This window comes from Sinocyclocheilus grahami, unplaced genomic scaffold (genome assembly GCF_001515645.1).
Source record: "Sinocyclocheilus grahami isolate Dianchi unplaced genomic scaffold, SAMN03320097.WGS_v1.1 scaffold801.1, whole genome shotgun sequence".
NCBI lineage: Eukaryota > Metazoa > Chordata > Actinopteri > Cypriniformes > Cyprinidae > Sinocyclocheilus > Sinocyclocheilus grahami.
The window spans coordinates 672,352-686,564 of record NW_015505980.1 but is presented as its reverse complement, the minus strand read 5'-3'; the positions used below and the strand labels follow the sequence as shown (position 1 = coordinate 686,564).

The following is a 14,213-nucleotide window of genomic DNA, read 5'->3' as shown; positions in this document are numbered from 1 at the left end:
CCAGCCTAGGTCGGGTCCCTCTTTTGTGACCACAAACATGCACCGCACCAGTCTTCTGTCACACTTCGACTATCTTCATTCAGCTTCCTGTGAAAGTATTGTTTCTCTAATGCGATTAGTTTGTTGAAGTATTATTCCCACAGAAGGTGCAGGCTTCAAAATATGGTCCATTGCAGCACCAAAAAAGGTTCATATCAAGAACCAGTTTTTGACAATACACTTCTTTGCAGATGTTAAATGAAAAGCCATTTTAAGGCCGGAATGGACATTTGTTTTTAAAGAATATGGCTAAAAAAACTCTTTCTTTCACTGTCATTGACAAGCATAAAGTAATCATGCGTGCCTGTGGGCTCGTTATCACTAATGACACACTATTTCTGTGTGGGTTGAAAACACAGAGGAAACTAGCTGACCATGAAGTTGCCTGTCAGGCAGTGCGCAACTTCCCTTTCGTCAAAATGTGTCTATAAGTCGACAGAGGTTACACGTCAGACACAAATTCGGCTGAACTGTGTGAACTCACATTCAGCACTCCCTGTAGACAGAGACTCGCTGCTTTACTTCACAGCTATGGAACCAACAACAATCAGAGAAGGGTACTTAGTGAAGAAGGTAAGGCTGGGGTGTATCTGTGATTCTGTGGTACAATAATAGCTTTTCTGTGGTGTGCTTCAGGGTTTGTGATATGCAGCGTTACGTTTTCTGTAAAAAGTAAAAAAGTTACTTTTAAAAGTAATGCATTACAATATTGCGTTACTCCATAAAAAAAGTAACTAATTACGTTACTTAGTTACTTTTTATGCAAAGTAATGCGTTACGTTACTTTTGCGCTACTTTTTAAATCTGGACAGGGCTTGCTTGTTTGTTTTTTTTTAAATAAAAAAGTTATATTTTTGGCAAATATAAAAGCCTTTTCACACCAAAAGTTAAATGAATAAGCCTCAGGCTGAAGGGAAAGTAAATTAACTTCTGTACAGTAGAATGCAGAAGAAGAAATTTCAACACACTTTAGCAATAAAAAAACACACAAATGTTTGTCTAGAGTAATTAGTGCTTATTAGTACGCTTGAACTGGATCATCGAAGCTCCGAAGCAAATAGAATGGGATTAAACACATAAAGGATATTTGTGTTTAACATTTAATTATTGCAGGTTTGCGTCATATTCTGAGTTGCATTATTTTGAGGAATACTGAATCTATGTTTTTTGTGAGTGAGATGATTAATGCATATTGATATTTATTTTAGAACTACAGTAACGTCTTCTGATTTCTCTCAACATGGGGACAGCAGAGCTGCCAGTCAATAAATTGGAAAAAAAAGTAACTTGCGTTACTTATTTCAAAAAGTAACTCCGATATTCTCTTGTAAATTAAAAAGTAATGCGTTACTTTAATAGTTACTTGAAAAAAGTAATCTGATTACGTGACTCGCCTTACTTGTAATGAGTTACCCCCAACACTGCTGGTGACCTTAAAAGGAAGATGTTTTGGTGTTCATCCAAACACTTCAGTTGTAAAATTGAACATTTTATACCCTTAAAAGTTTTAGAAAGTCTACATCAACAAAATTAAAGATACTTTTGCAACTCAGACTTCAGATTAACCCAACAACATTTGTATGTCTGGCTAATAGAGGTGTTTGATATATCGGATGTATTTTTCGGTGCTGACACTGAGCAATATGGGCTATATGTGTCCCTGGAGCACAAAACCAGTCATAAGTAGCACGGGTATATTTGTAGCAATAACCAACAATAAGTATGAGTCAAAATTATAAATTTTTCTTTTATGCCAAAAATCATTAGGATATTAAGTAAAGATCATGTTCCATGAAGATATTTGGTAAATTTCCTGCTGTAAATATATCAAAACATCATTTTTTTTATTAGTAATATGCATTGCTAAGAACTTCATTTGGTCAACTTTAAAGGCGATTTTCTCAATATTTAGATATTTTTGCACCCTCAGATTCCAGATTTTCAGATTTATATATAATTAGTTATTTACTTATGACTGGTTTTGTGCTCAAATTTGAACATGCACCATGATAATACCATATATGACAGTACTGATGTCATGCGCTGATGTTTTGTCATGTTTTTCCACGAAGTTGTAAAGTTGCTCTATTTTGGGAATAGATGTGGAAACTTCCTCCTCCTTTTACAAAAACGCAGTCATTGCAGCATGTACTGTAACGTACATTTCATTTAGTCCACACACTCATTCATTTATTTAGGGATTGAACCCCTTGGTTTTGGGATAGCATTTCATAATATTCTTGTCTTTAGGGAACACTGTAATGAAAACAAAACTAAATTTGTGCATGAAAATATAGTACAATTCATCCCACAGCTGTGGGTGTGAGCTAAAACAAAGAAGTGAAAACGACCGAAATTGAACGTTCACACTTCACTGAAATTCTTTTGACAACTTTAAAGGCGATTTTCTCAATATTTAGATATTTTTGCACCCTCAGATTCCAGATTTTCAGATTTATATATAATGAGTTATTTACTTATGACTGGTTTTGTGCTCAAATTTGAACATGCACTATGATAATACCATATATGACAGTACTGATGTCATGCGCTGATGTTTTGTCATGTTTTTCCACGAAGTTGTAAAGTTGCTCTATTTTGGGAATAGATGTGGAAACTTCCTCCTCCTTTTACAAAAACGCAGTCATTGCAGCATGTACTGTAACGTACATTTCATTTAGTCCACACACTCATTCATTTATTTAGGGATTGAACCCCTTGGTTTTGGGATAGCATTTCATAATATTCTTGTCTTTAGGGAACACTGTAATGAAAACAAAACTAAATTTGTGCATCAGGATCTGGCAGCTGAAAATATAGTACAATTCATCCCACAGCTGTGGGTGTGAGCTAAAACAAAGAAGTGAAAACGACCGAAATTGAACGTTCATACTTCACTGAAATTCTTTTGAGCACTGAAATTCAAACCGTGCTGATCTAATCCTTTATATCAAACGGTATCTTTCCTTTAGCTGCATGGATTGAAGTAACAAGCTATTTGTTTATAGCTCAGCACTACTGCTTTTGTATTCAGTATCTGCATCGCTGATTTTAGGAAGTTACAGCAGAGAAGTGGTGTTGTTTTGCAGGGGACGGTGCTCAACTCGTGGAAGGTAGTGTGGGTGGTGTTAGCAGATGACGCCATTGAGTTTTACAAGAAGAAGACAGACAACAGTCCGAAGGGAATGATCCCTCTGAAGGGTGCGACTCTGACCAGCCCGTGCCAGGATTTCACTAAAAGAACGGTGAAGGAATCACTGATATACTGATGACACATCTAGAGTTTTTCATGAATAGCTTTCATATGCTTTTGTCAACAGCTAGTGTTTAAGGTCAGTATGGCTAAGAACCAGGGGCATTTCTTCCAAGCGACTCACCTGGAGGAGAGGGAGCTTTGGGTTAAAGATATCAAGAGAGCCATCACTTGTTTACAGGGCGGCAAGAAGTTTGCCAGGAAGTCAACGCGCCGATCCATTCGGTTACCAGAAAATGTTAACCTGAGGTATTACACTGTGATTTCAGTAATAAAACTGGGTCATATTTGAAATATTAGTGATCTCGTTGGCATATGCCTATTCTGAATTGAGCTCATATTATGCAAACTGTTTGTTTTCAATGACTGAATAAAAGAGTGTCTGTTTTCTGCTAAAACCTAAGAAATAGATGGTAAATACAGTTTAAAAGACCCTGCTGTGAATTACAAAGCCGTTAAAAACACTGCCTTTGATCTGTCTGTCTGCAGTGAACTGTATGTTCTAATGAAAGATCAAGACAAAGGAGTGCAAGAGCTGAAGGTAGAGAAGGATAAAAGGCTGTTCAATCACTGCTTCTCAGGTAAAATGTTCATTTCAGCTCCAGTGGTAAAATAAAGAACTAGACCAAACCTGCTTACTACCATAAATGTGACCCTGGACCACAAAACCAGTCATAAGGGTACATTTTTGAAATTGAGATTTATACATCATCTGAACGCTGAATAAATGAGCTTTCCAGTGATGTATGGTTTGTTAGGATAGAACAATATTTGGCCGAGATACAACTATCTGGAATCTGAGGGTGCAAAAAAATCGAAATATTGAGAAAATCATATTTAAAGTTTTGCAAATGAAGTTCTTAGCAATGCATATTACTAATCAAAAAAAGATTTGATATTTACGGTAGGAAATTTACAAAATATCTTCATTTCATAATGATTTTTGGCATAAAAGAAAAATCGATAATTTTGACCCATACAATGTATTGTTTTTGGCTATTGCTACAAATATACCCCAGCGACTTTAGACTAGTTTTGTAGTCCAGGGTCACAAATGAGAAGTATTACCGTGACACAGCTGAATGATCACAATTCACAATTCATTTTAAGGTCCAGTTCTCACCATTAACAAACCATTCAATTTTGCCTCAATAAACTCTAATCTGCTGCTTGTTAATAGTTAGTGCGGTAGTTGTTCAGTTTAGGTAGGATTAGGCATGCAGAATATGTGCCTTTATAAGTACTAATAAACAGCCAATATAGCAGGCATGCTAATAAGCAACTACAGTGAGAATTGCTCCCTATACTAAACTGCTACCGTTTTTTCTAGAGGAACATCTCCATTTAATCTCTCTTTCTGTGAGTTTTGTTGACCTGTAAAAGTCTCCCGGTGGATCTGCTGGCAGGAAACACAGTGATCGACTGGCTGATTTCTGAGGGGAAGGCCAGAAACAGACCCGAGGGACTGATGCTGGCCACCGGACTGCTAAACGAGGGATTCCTGCTGCCCGCCGGAGACGTGTCCAAAGACGGCGCGGAAAAAGGAGCAGAGTGTGTTTTCCTGGACCAAATCGAGGCTCTTTATTACTTTGTGAGTTAACAAATGATATAATGCACATTATTATTATTGGCTCTATTCCAAAAGTCACCTTAATTTCTATAGCGCTGTATACAATGCAGACTGTTTCAAACATAAAAAGGAAAATAACAAATCAATGATGCAAACTTCAAATATGTTGCAAATTCTGCTGCAAAGCAGCTCTACAAAGACACTTGTCACTGTTCAGCTCAGTTCAATTCAAGTGTTGTTCTCATTTAGCTGCAGATGATATTGCTGAATATAAAGTGTCTTTTAAACCCCAGCTTATAGAAGTCAGTTTCCTCTGAATAATAATACAAATCTTTTTGTCTTGCAATTCTGACTTTTTTTCTCAGAACTGTATGATATAAACTCATTGTTGCAAGTTACAAAGTCAGAATTGCGGTGGCAAATAAAGTTCTCCTCTGGCCAAATTAACAAACACGGTGTGATTTATGAGGCTACACTCTTAAAAATAAAGGTTCTTTATTGGCATCAATGGTTCCACAAAGAAACTTTACCATCCATGGACGCGTTTCATTCCATAAAAGGTTCTTTACAGTAGAAAAAGGTTCTTTAGATTATTAAAATGTTCTTCACACTAAGAAAAAATGGACTGTTCACTGAAAGGTTCTTTGGGGAACCAAAACTGGTTCTTCTATGGCAGGGTTCCTCAAATCTTACCCTGGAGGGCAAATGCGCTGCAGAGTTTAGCTCCAACCCTGATCAAACTTACTTACCTGTGATTTTTCTAATGATCCTGAAGACATTGATTAGCATGCTCAGGTGTGTTTGATTGGGGTTAGAGCTAAACTCTGAAGGAAAGTGGATCTCGTGGGCCAGATTTGAGGATCCCTGTTCTATGGTATCGCTGTGAAAACCCCCTTTTGGAACATTTATTTTTAAGAGTGTACATCACAAGTCAGATTTGTGGATTGATATTATTCAAAAATGTTGCATCCAGCTACTTCTGTTTGAAGATATGATACGTAGTGAGCTGCCTACATAGGCAGTATTTTAAGACATCATAAGCACTCCTGTGACATGACGGGGGGGGGGGGTTGTTTTTTTTTATTTTTATTTTTATTTTTTTAAAGAAAAGGAATTTAAACAAAGTATATTGTAAATACATAATCATTCATTCAAAATGTAATTTAAAATGGTTTGTTTCTTAGCATTATGTTAAAGTGAAACTGAAATGAACTGAGAGAAGTCTCTCATGAAAGTGTTCAAAATCAATCATTTAGGACACCTCTCACTTGATGTGTGATGGATCTGGAATAGAGCTGTACTAGATTTTAAATGTAGGTGTATTGGGCACGTTCAGGAACAAATGGCGTGTCTGTGAAGCGAGAGCTGTTGTTGAGGGTGTGCATGTGTGTTGATCTGCAGGCAGATAGTGGTTTCTTTTGTGAGGGTTACTCCAGCGACGAGGACGTGATCATGAAGGAGGAATTCAGAGGGGCCATAGTCAAACGGGGCTGTTTGCTGAAACAGGTAAGCGCCAAACAAACACATGATGGATGAACGCCAGTGATCTTGTGATGCTGGTTGGTGGTTGAATGTGAGATTAGACGAATGAGTCTCACAAAACCTGTGATATCAAGCATATGTTTCAACACCAAATTTGATTAACTTAACAAGCTTTGACTTCAATGGCCCTAAATTGTGTTTTTCTTGCAAAATATACACATTTATAAGATATTAGAAGTTCTCAGATATTTCTTCATTTCACAGGGTCACAGGCGAAAGAATTGGAAAGTCAGAAAGTTTATTTTGAGAGATGATCCTGCTTATATCCACTACTATGATCCCACCAAAGTAAGTATGTTCCTGCCATTCCTAAAGATTGGTTTGTTTTGTTTTTCATGTAAAATTAAGACAGTTTTGGATGGTCTGTGTGTCTCTGTAAGGGTGAGGACAATCCTCTCGGCTCCATTCACCTGCGTGGTTCAGTCGTGACGGCGGTGGAATACGTGCCTGATGGTAAGACGAACGGCCCATCTAAATAATACAACTAAACACATTTGACAATCCACCGCTTTATAAATATGCCATCTTAATGAGACTAATGAATATCACAAAACCCATAAAGAACATGTTTCACTTCAAATTTAAGGTGAACCATTTTTTTTCAACAAGATTTAAGTAGCAAAAAACATAATACACGATTTCAAAATCATGAATAATGTAATGGCTGGAGTCTAAATGTAAGAGACTGATTTTGATCAGCATGAGAAGTGTGATCAGATCAACTAAGAATTTTGTTTAGGACAAAGTGTTCAGAATTTATAACAAAGTGAATTTTTGAACTGGTGGTGGCGCTATGGAGTACATCGTAGAGACACAAGAGTTGGTCTGATTACTATTCAGGACCACCTCTACCAGTGTACCAAATTTCATTATTTTCCTATGTACTGTTAATAGGGCTGCCATAAACGTCTTGGTTACGTATGTAACCCTCATTCCCTGAAGGAGGTAACAGAAACGTCACGTCGGTGACCGACGAATTGGGATCTCGTTTCGAGACCAATCTACTTCGAGTGTAAACTAAACGAGCCAATGCACATTGGCATGCGATAATTGCATCCAGCTGCTGCTCGTTACGGCGCGAGCATAAGTAGGCTGCAGGTGCAATGCATTTTCAGGTTTTCGCTGAGGAGCCGAGCCAGTGACCCGGCCCCACTGTGGTACAGCAACTGTGGCGACGGGATGGAACGTCTCTGTTCCCTCCTTCAGGGAACGAGGGTTACATACGTAACCGAAACATTCTCTTTCAGTCAGGTCACATTGGTGACCGATGAATTGGGATCCCTAACAAAGTGCCACTACTACTGCCCCTTCCAGCGCCCCTAGAAAGCCACCTGGTTCCCCCGCGGCAAGTGGGGCGGAAGATAGGACAGGGCTTACGTGGACCAAGTTATCCAAATGAAGTTCTTGGCAATGCATATTACTAATCAAAAAATACGATTTGATATTTACGGTAGGAAATTTATAAAATATCTTCATGGAACATGATCTATACTTAATATCCTAATGATTTTTGGCATAAAAGAAAAATCGATCATTTTGACCCATACAATGTATTGTTTTTGGCTATTGCTACAAATATACCCCAGTGAATTTAGACTAGTTTTGTAGTCCAGGGTCACAAATGAGAAGTATTACCGTGACACAGCTGAATGATCACTGAGGATTTTTTTTTCTATCACACTTTATTTTAAGGTCCAGTTCTCACCATTAACAAACCATTAAATTTTGCCTCAAACTCTAATCTGCTGCTTGTTAATAGTTAGTGCGTAGTGCGGTAGTTGTTCAGTTTAGGTAGGATTAGGCATGCAGAATATGTGCCCTATAAGTACTAATAAACAGCCAATATAGCAGGCATGCTAATAAGCAACTACAGTGAGAATTGCTCCCTATACTAAACTGCTACCGTTTTTTCTAGAGGAACATCTCCATTTAATCTCTCTTTCTGTGAGTTTTGTTGACCTGTAAAAGTCTCCCGGTGGATCTGCTGGCAGGAAACACAGTGATCGACTGGCTGATTTCTGAGGGGAAGGCCAGAAACAGACCCGAGGGACTGATGCTCGTTAGTAAGCCACCTGGTTCCCCCGCGGCAACTGGGGTGGAAGATAGGACAGGGCTTACGTGGAGAGAGTCTATTACTGTTGTTCCACTAGACCCATACAGTAAGACTTATTGGATAACACTGGGAAAGCATACCCTTTCCAGGGATGCTGTGGAATCCACATCCTGCCTGCAGGGAGGTATCATGTGGAGATTACACATATGGACTGGGCATTAAGGGCAGTACAACATATGGAATGTCTATGAGGTGGCTCCGGCCCAGTTAGGAGGGAGGCAACAACGTCAGGGACGGCAGAGTGGAGTCTGCCAAAGGAAAGACACGGGCTCACCAAGAGGGGAACTGTACCATGGAAGAATAGACACATGGGATCACCGTGGGGATCACAACATATGGACACCTAGCCTAGCACAGGGGTCAACCAACAGGTGTACTTACAAGTGTTAGGCCTGGCACCGGACGCTCCACAATGTCTGGCTGCCGAGGGTGATGGAGGAACTCCACAGGGTTCGCCTTGTGGGGGAACTGAACTGAAGAGCAGAGTAATCGCACATATCCAGTCCGCAGAGGGAAATGGCACAGCATGCGAGACACCGAGCAGTCTCTTTGGTTCATTGGCTACTTGAGGCGAGTACACGAGAGGACACTGGCTCTACACGAAGGCTATAAAACCTAGCAAACATGTTTGGTGTCGCCCAGCCCACAGCTCTACAAATATCTGTCAGCGAGGCGCTGTGCACCAATGCCCAAGAAGAAGCAACACTCCTTGTCGAGTGTCTTCTCAACCCAAGTGGGCACAGCACGCCTTGGGTTTGATACGCAAAACGATGGCATCCACTAGGCCAACCTCTGCTTGGAGACAGCCTTTCCCTTCTGCTGGCCTCCATAACAGACGAAGAGCTGCTCTGAGGTCCTAAAGCTCCACGTACAGTCCACGAATAGGTGTAAAGCGTGAACAGGACTGAGCAAAGCTAGGGCTGGGTCTGCCTCCTCCGAGGGCAGTGCTTGCAGGTTCACCACCTGATTCCTGAAAAGGCGTGGTGGGAACCTTGGACACATATCCGGGCCTCAGGATAATGTGAGTTAGCCGGCCCGAATTCCAGGCATGATTCGTTGACCAAAAATGCATGCAGGTCCCCTACCCTCTTGATGGAACCCAGTGCAGTTAAAAGCACTGTCTTTATTGACTGAGTTCTCGTCTCTGCAGACTGCAATGGCTGAAAGGGAGCCATCTGCAATGCCGTAAGCACCAGAAGGAGATCCCAAGAGGGTACTGGGTTATGGCGAGTAGGATTTAGTCTCCTCGCTCCCCTCAGGAACCTGATGATCAGGTTGTGCTTCCCCAAAGACTCACCGTCTACAGGACCATGATGTGCGGCAATTGCAGCAACATGCACTTTTAGGGTGGAGGGAGACAGCCTTCGCTCCAAACTCTCCTGGAGGAAGGAAAGCACAGCTCTGGTCAGGCATCTCCGGGTGTTCTTGCTGAAGTGATAGTGTCTACCACCGCCTGGGGTAGATCACTTAGGACCTCTGCATCCTGTCTAGGGAACACATGTGGAGGTTCCACAGATCTGGATGCGGGTGCCAGAGGGTGCCCCATCTCTGATTAAAAAGTAGATCTTTCCTCCGAGGAATGCGCCAGGGAGGGGCTGTCGCGAGGAGAATCAGTTCTGGGAACCAGGTCTGGTTGGGCCAGTAAGGTGCAACTAGCAGGACCTGCTCCTCGTCCTTCCTGACTTTGCACAGTGTCTGTGCAAGTAGGCTCACTGGGGAAACACATACTTGTGTAGGCCCTGGGTCCAGCTGTGCGCCAGTGCATCCATGACGAGGGTCCCCCCATTCAGGGAATAGAACAGCTGACTATGGGACGTGTCTGGAGAGGCAAACAGGTCTACCTGTGCGGCTCCGAAGTGTCTCCATATCAGCTGGATTTCATGGAGATGGAGTCTCCATTCTCCTAGAAGCACATGCTGCCGTGAAAGCTCGTCAGCTGCACTATTGAGCAGGCATGGAATGTAAATGGCACAAAGTGACCTCAGATGCTTCTGACTCCATAGGAGGAGATAGAGGGCGAGTTGTGACATACTACGGGAGCGTAGACCACCCTGGTGGTTGATATACGCAACAGTCGCAGTATTGTCCGTACGTGCTTGCCTTGTAGCACCATTTTGAAGTGGCCCAGCGCAAGACGTACTGTAAGCAACTCGAGGCAATTCATGTGCAATGCAGATGGGGGCCCGTCCACAACCACGAAATTGCATGCCCGTTCTACGTGGCACCCCAGCCCCGTACGTGGAGGAGCCCCGAATGAAACGGCCGGACCCTCGTACGAGGGACCAACACGTTCATCCGGCAGCTTGTGGCGTACTAGAGGAGTGGGGGACCCACGGAGATTCACTTGGCGGGTTTGCCCCCACTGTAACCCTCAGTCTACCCTGACTATTCACCGAATTAGCCCTCCTCTGCGGAACAGGAGCGACTAGATCGGAGCATTGGTAAGGGGACTCCACCTTTTTTGATGTATTGGAGTCTCAGCCACAACGCTGCGATGGTCATACCGCCACAATGATGGCATGACTCATCCACGAAGGCTGCCTCGGTGTGTTCAAGGCCCAAACACGTGATGCAGCGATCGTGACTGTCATCCGGCACCAGGTAACAACCGCATCCAGAAACACACGGGTGGAATGAGATCTTTAAAAAGATGCAACGTCACACCCGTGTCATGCTCTTTTAGGGAAATTAGCTCTTTCAGAAGTTCTGAAGTGCACAGGGGAACCACCGCTGCAGCGCTGTCACACCAACAACAGCATTGAAGAAGCCTCTTCCCCAGAGCGCTTGTTGACTCTTCAGACAAAAGGCAGAGCAGAACAATAGAACCGCTTGGCTCCGAAGCGAAAAGCTGAATATGCATTGCACCTGCAGCCTACTTATGCTCGTGCCGTGATGAGCAGCAGCTGGATGCAATTATCACATGCCAATGTGCATTGGCTTGTTTAGTTTACACTCGAAGTAGATTTGTCTGTCGAAGCGAGATCCCAATTTGTCGTTCACTGACGTGACTCGGAGTGACCAACTGAAAGGGAACTCCCATTCATATAATAAAGAAAACTAATAATTACTATAGAGGCCACAGGACATTTAGTGTTCGACCCCTAACAATTATAATGATATTTAATTTGTAAAGCGTTTATAGAATATAGAAATTATTTCATTGAAATGTTTCCCTCTCTTATAAACTCCTGCAGCCAAGAGACACGAGGTGGATGGCAACCTCTTTGAGATCATCACGTCAGATGAGATACACTACTACCTGCAGGCCGCGACAGCCGATGAGCGCAAGGACTGGATCAAAGCCATTCAGAGCGTCTCAAAGATGGGAAAATAAGCGTATTAGGTTCATCCCGTGGACTGGAGAACAGCAAACTCACTCGTAAAAGACACACAGAGTTAAGGGTGAGGATCAGTGTGAGGATGGGTTTTGTCTACACACCAAATATGTCTCCTCTTCACCATTTTCTAAAAATAATAATTCCAGTTTGTTGTTTCTACACCTTCCGCATTTGCACAAAACAAAAGGCTTTCTAACAATCACGTGACAATTTCTCAAGTAAAAAAACAAACTCACACTAAGAGACAGGATGTGGGCAAATGTGTTGTTTCACCAGAAACTGATGGTGAATGGCATTGATCTGCCCGTCCAGAACTGTCAACACAGTGGAGAGAATCTTCAATGTTCAGCATTTTCCTGTTTTCATGTCAAGTAGTAGCATTTCCTTTTTCTTTTCTTGAGTCATTCTAGATATAGAGATGTACCAGTCTGATGGTGAGGTGGTGTAATACGAAATGGTCTCAAAATATCACAGCTCTACTCTGCAAAAAAAGAAAAAAAATGTTCAGGTTTAAGAAGTGTTTCAATATTGCATCAACTACTGATGAACACATAATTTTTTATTTGAATTATCACTCTGTAGGTTATTTTACCATGTATTTCTATGTCTTTGGAAGGCTTTTGTCTTTCAGACACATTAAAATACACAAACTTTTTAGTCATCTCATCCGCTTTCACCTAATATATTTACTTGAAGTAATATTGTTAAATATTTTAACAATAAAGTATCCCATTTGCAAGTTCATGGTTCTCTGACGATGGTTATGATCACATGACATGCAGCTAAACAAACTAAATATTAAATTTTAATGAATGCGTGTTTTATTTTGATTTTATTTAATAAAAAATTATGTATTTTAATTGAACATTTAAAAATGTTTTTTTTTAAAGCTTTCTTGGTTAATGTATCAATCAAAATAGAGTTTAATGAGCGGGCGGTTTTTTTTTTTTTTATACAAAAGCTTTTATATTTGTCTAAGAAATTAGATTTGCTATAAAAACATCTGAAGTTGCTTTTTCGCCTAAATTTGACATACTCAAATTCAAATGTTTACCCTACACACATACAATGGAGGAAATGAAAACAAATGGTTTCATTGTAAAGAAAACCCTTTGAACTACAAAATATGAGTGTAATTCTTTATAAATAACATTATATATTTTTCAAATATTACAATAAACACAAAAAAACATAGGCGCTTTTGGAGTTTTAAAACAAATTATTTTTTTTAAATTCTGTAATTCAGGTTCTGTTAGGCTCAACTCTCTGCAATTTACTTTGTTTGATGCCACTATATGCCAAAAAGTACCAGAAAAAATAATCTTTCAAATAACAGCTTCTAAACAGGAGTTATTACATTATATGTGAAGCGAGTCAAATTGTCTATTTCTGCATCTAAATGTGTCATTGTGAGTTTCCTTTGCAAAAACAGGCTTTATAAAACACATTAACCCCACAGTCCTATTTTACTCTGTGCCATAAGCACTTTAATTGAATTATGTTTCATTTTTATGTTTTTCTAAGTAGTAATATACAAAATGGCACAAGCGAATTTGACCAAATTTCACATATTGTACAATGTGTAATTATTTCAGGATGCACAAGACTGTCTGCATTTTAAAATATATCTGGTCTATCACAATCTAAAATAGAATCCATATCCTCCAGCTTTATACCATTCCATTTATATGCATTCTGTATTGGGATACTGATTCACAGCATCTCTCACCTCCATGACAACATTGCATCATCCCTGGTCCAGAGCGGAGCTAATTTGCTAGCCGGAAGCTATCTGTAGCATTCAGAGTGTCAAACAAACACACATCAGTTCATCCACACAGCACTGTAATAATCCATGTATATTCACTGAAATGCATAATGTACTGTACTTTTCTGTCAATAAACAGTGTATCAGATTGCTAGCTGTGCTATCACGTTTCAAATATCAAAAACACGCTCATAAAGCCTTACCAGACGCGCGTTCATTCCTCTCCACGGCGCCGCTGAACATTCTTCACCATATATAACTTGTAATATGATTATCATAGATTGATATTATCCGAGCCACATGTGCAGTAACCTTTCCATGAGGGAAACGCGCCTTCAAAACATTCCAAAAACTACAGAGTACAAAACCCCCAGCGGTAAATTCCCGGATGTGAAGACCCCCCTCTCCCCCCTCTAGTGATGCAGAGGTGTCAAATTTCACGGCTCTGAAATGGCGTGCCGAGTTGAGAGACATGTAATCTGACCAACTGCAGTCCACAAACATCTCTAAAACATCAGACGCGCTGGCTGTGCGCGCTTTTGATATGAAGAGCGCCTGTTTTCCAGACGCGCGTCTATTTCGCAACCTGG

The 14,213-nt window shown here is 40.8% G+C and overlaps 1 protein-coding gene across 1 annotated transcript; it reads left to right on the top strand.

Annotated features, from left to right (window-relative positions):
- Positions 1-420: 420 nt before the first annotated feature.
- Positions 421-12,553, top strand: LOC107561985 (pleckstrin-like). The gene is made up of 9 exons (XM_016246541.1): positions 421-612; positions 3,129-3,284; positions 3,360-3,541; positions 3,782-3,873; positions 4,699-4,883; positions 6,264-6,368; positions 6,609-6,692; positions 6,785-6,857; positions 11,712-12,553. The coding sequence occupies exons 1-9, from the start codon at positions 571-573 to the stop codon at positions 11,849-11,851; spliced, it is 1,059 nt and encodes a 352-aa protein (XP_016102027.1). The 5' UTR covers positions 421-570; the 3' UTR covers positions 11,852-12,553.
- Positions 12,554-14,213: the final 1,660 nt, after the last annotated feature.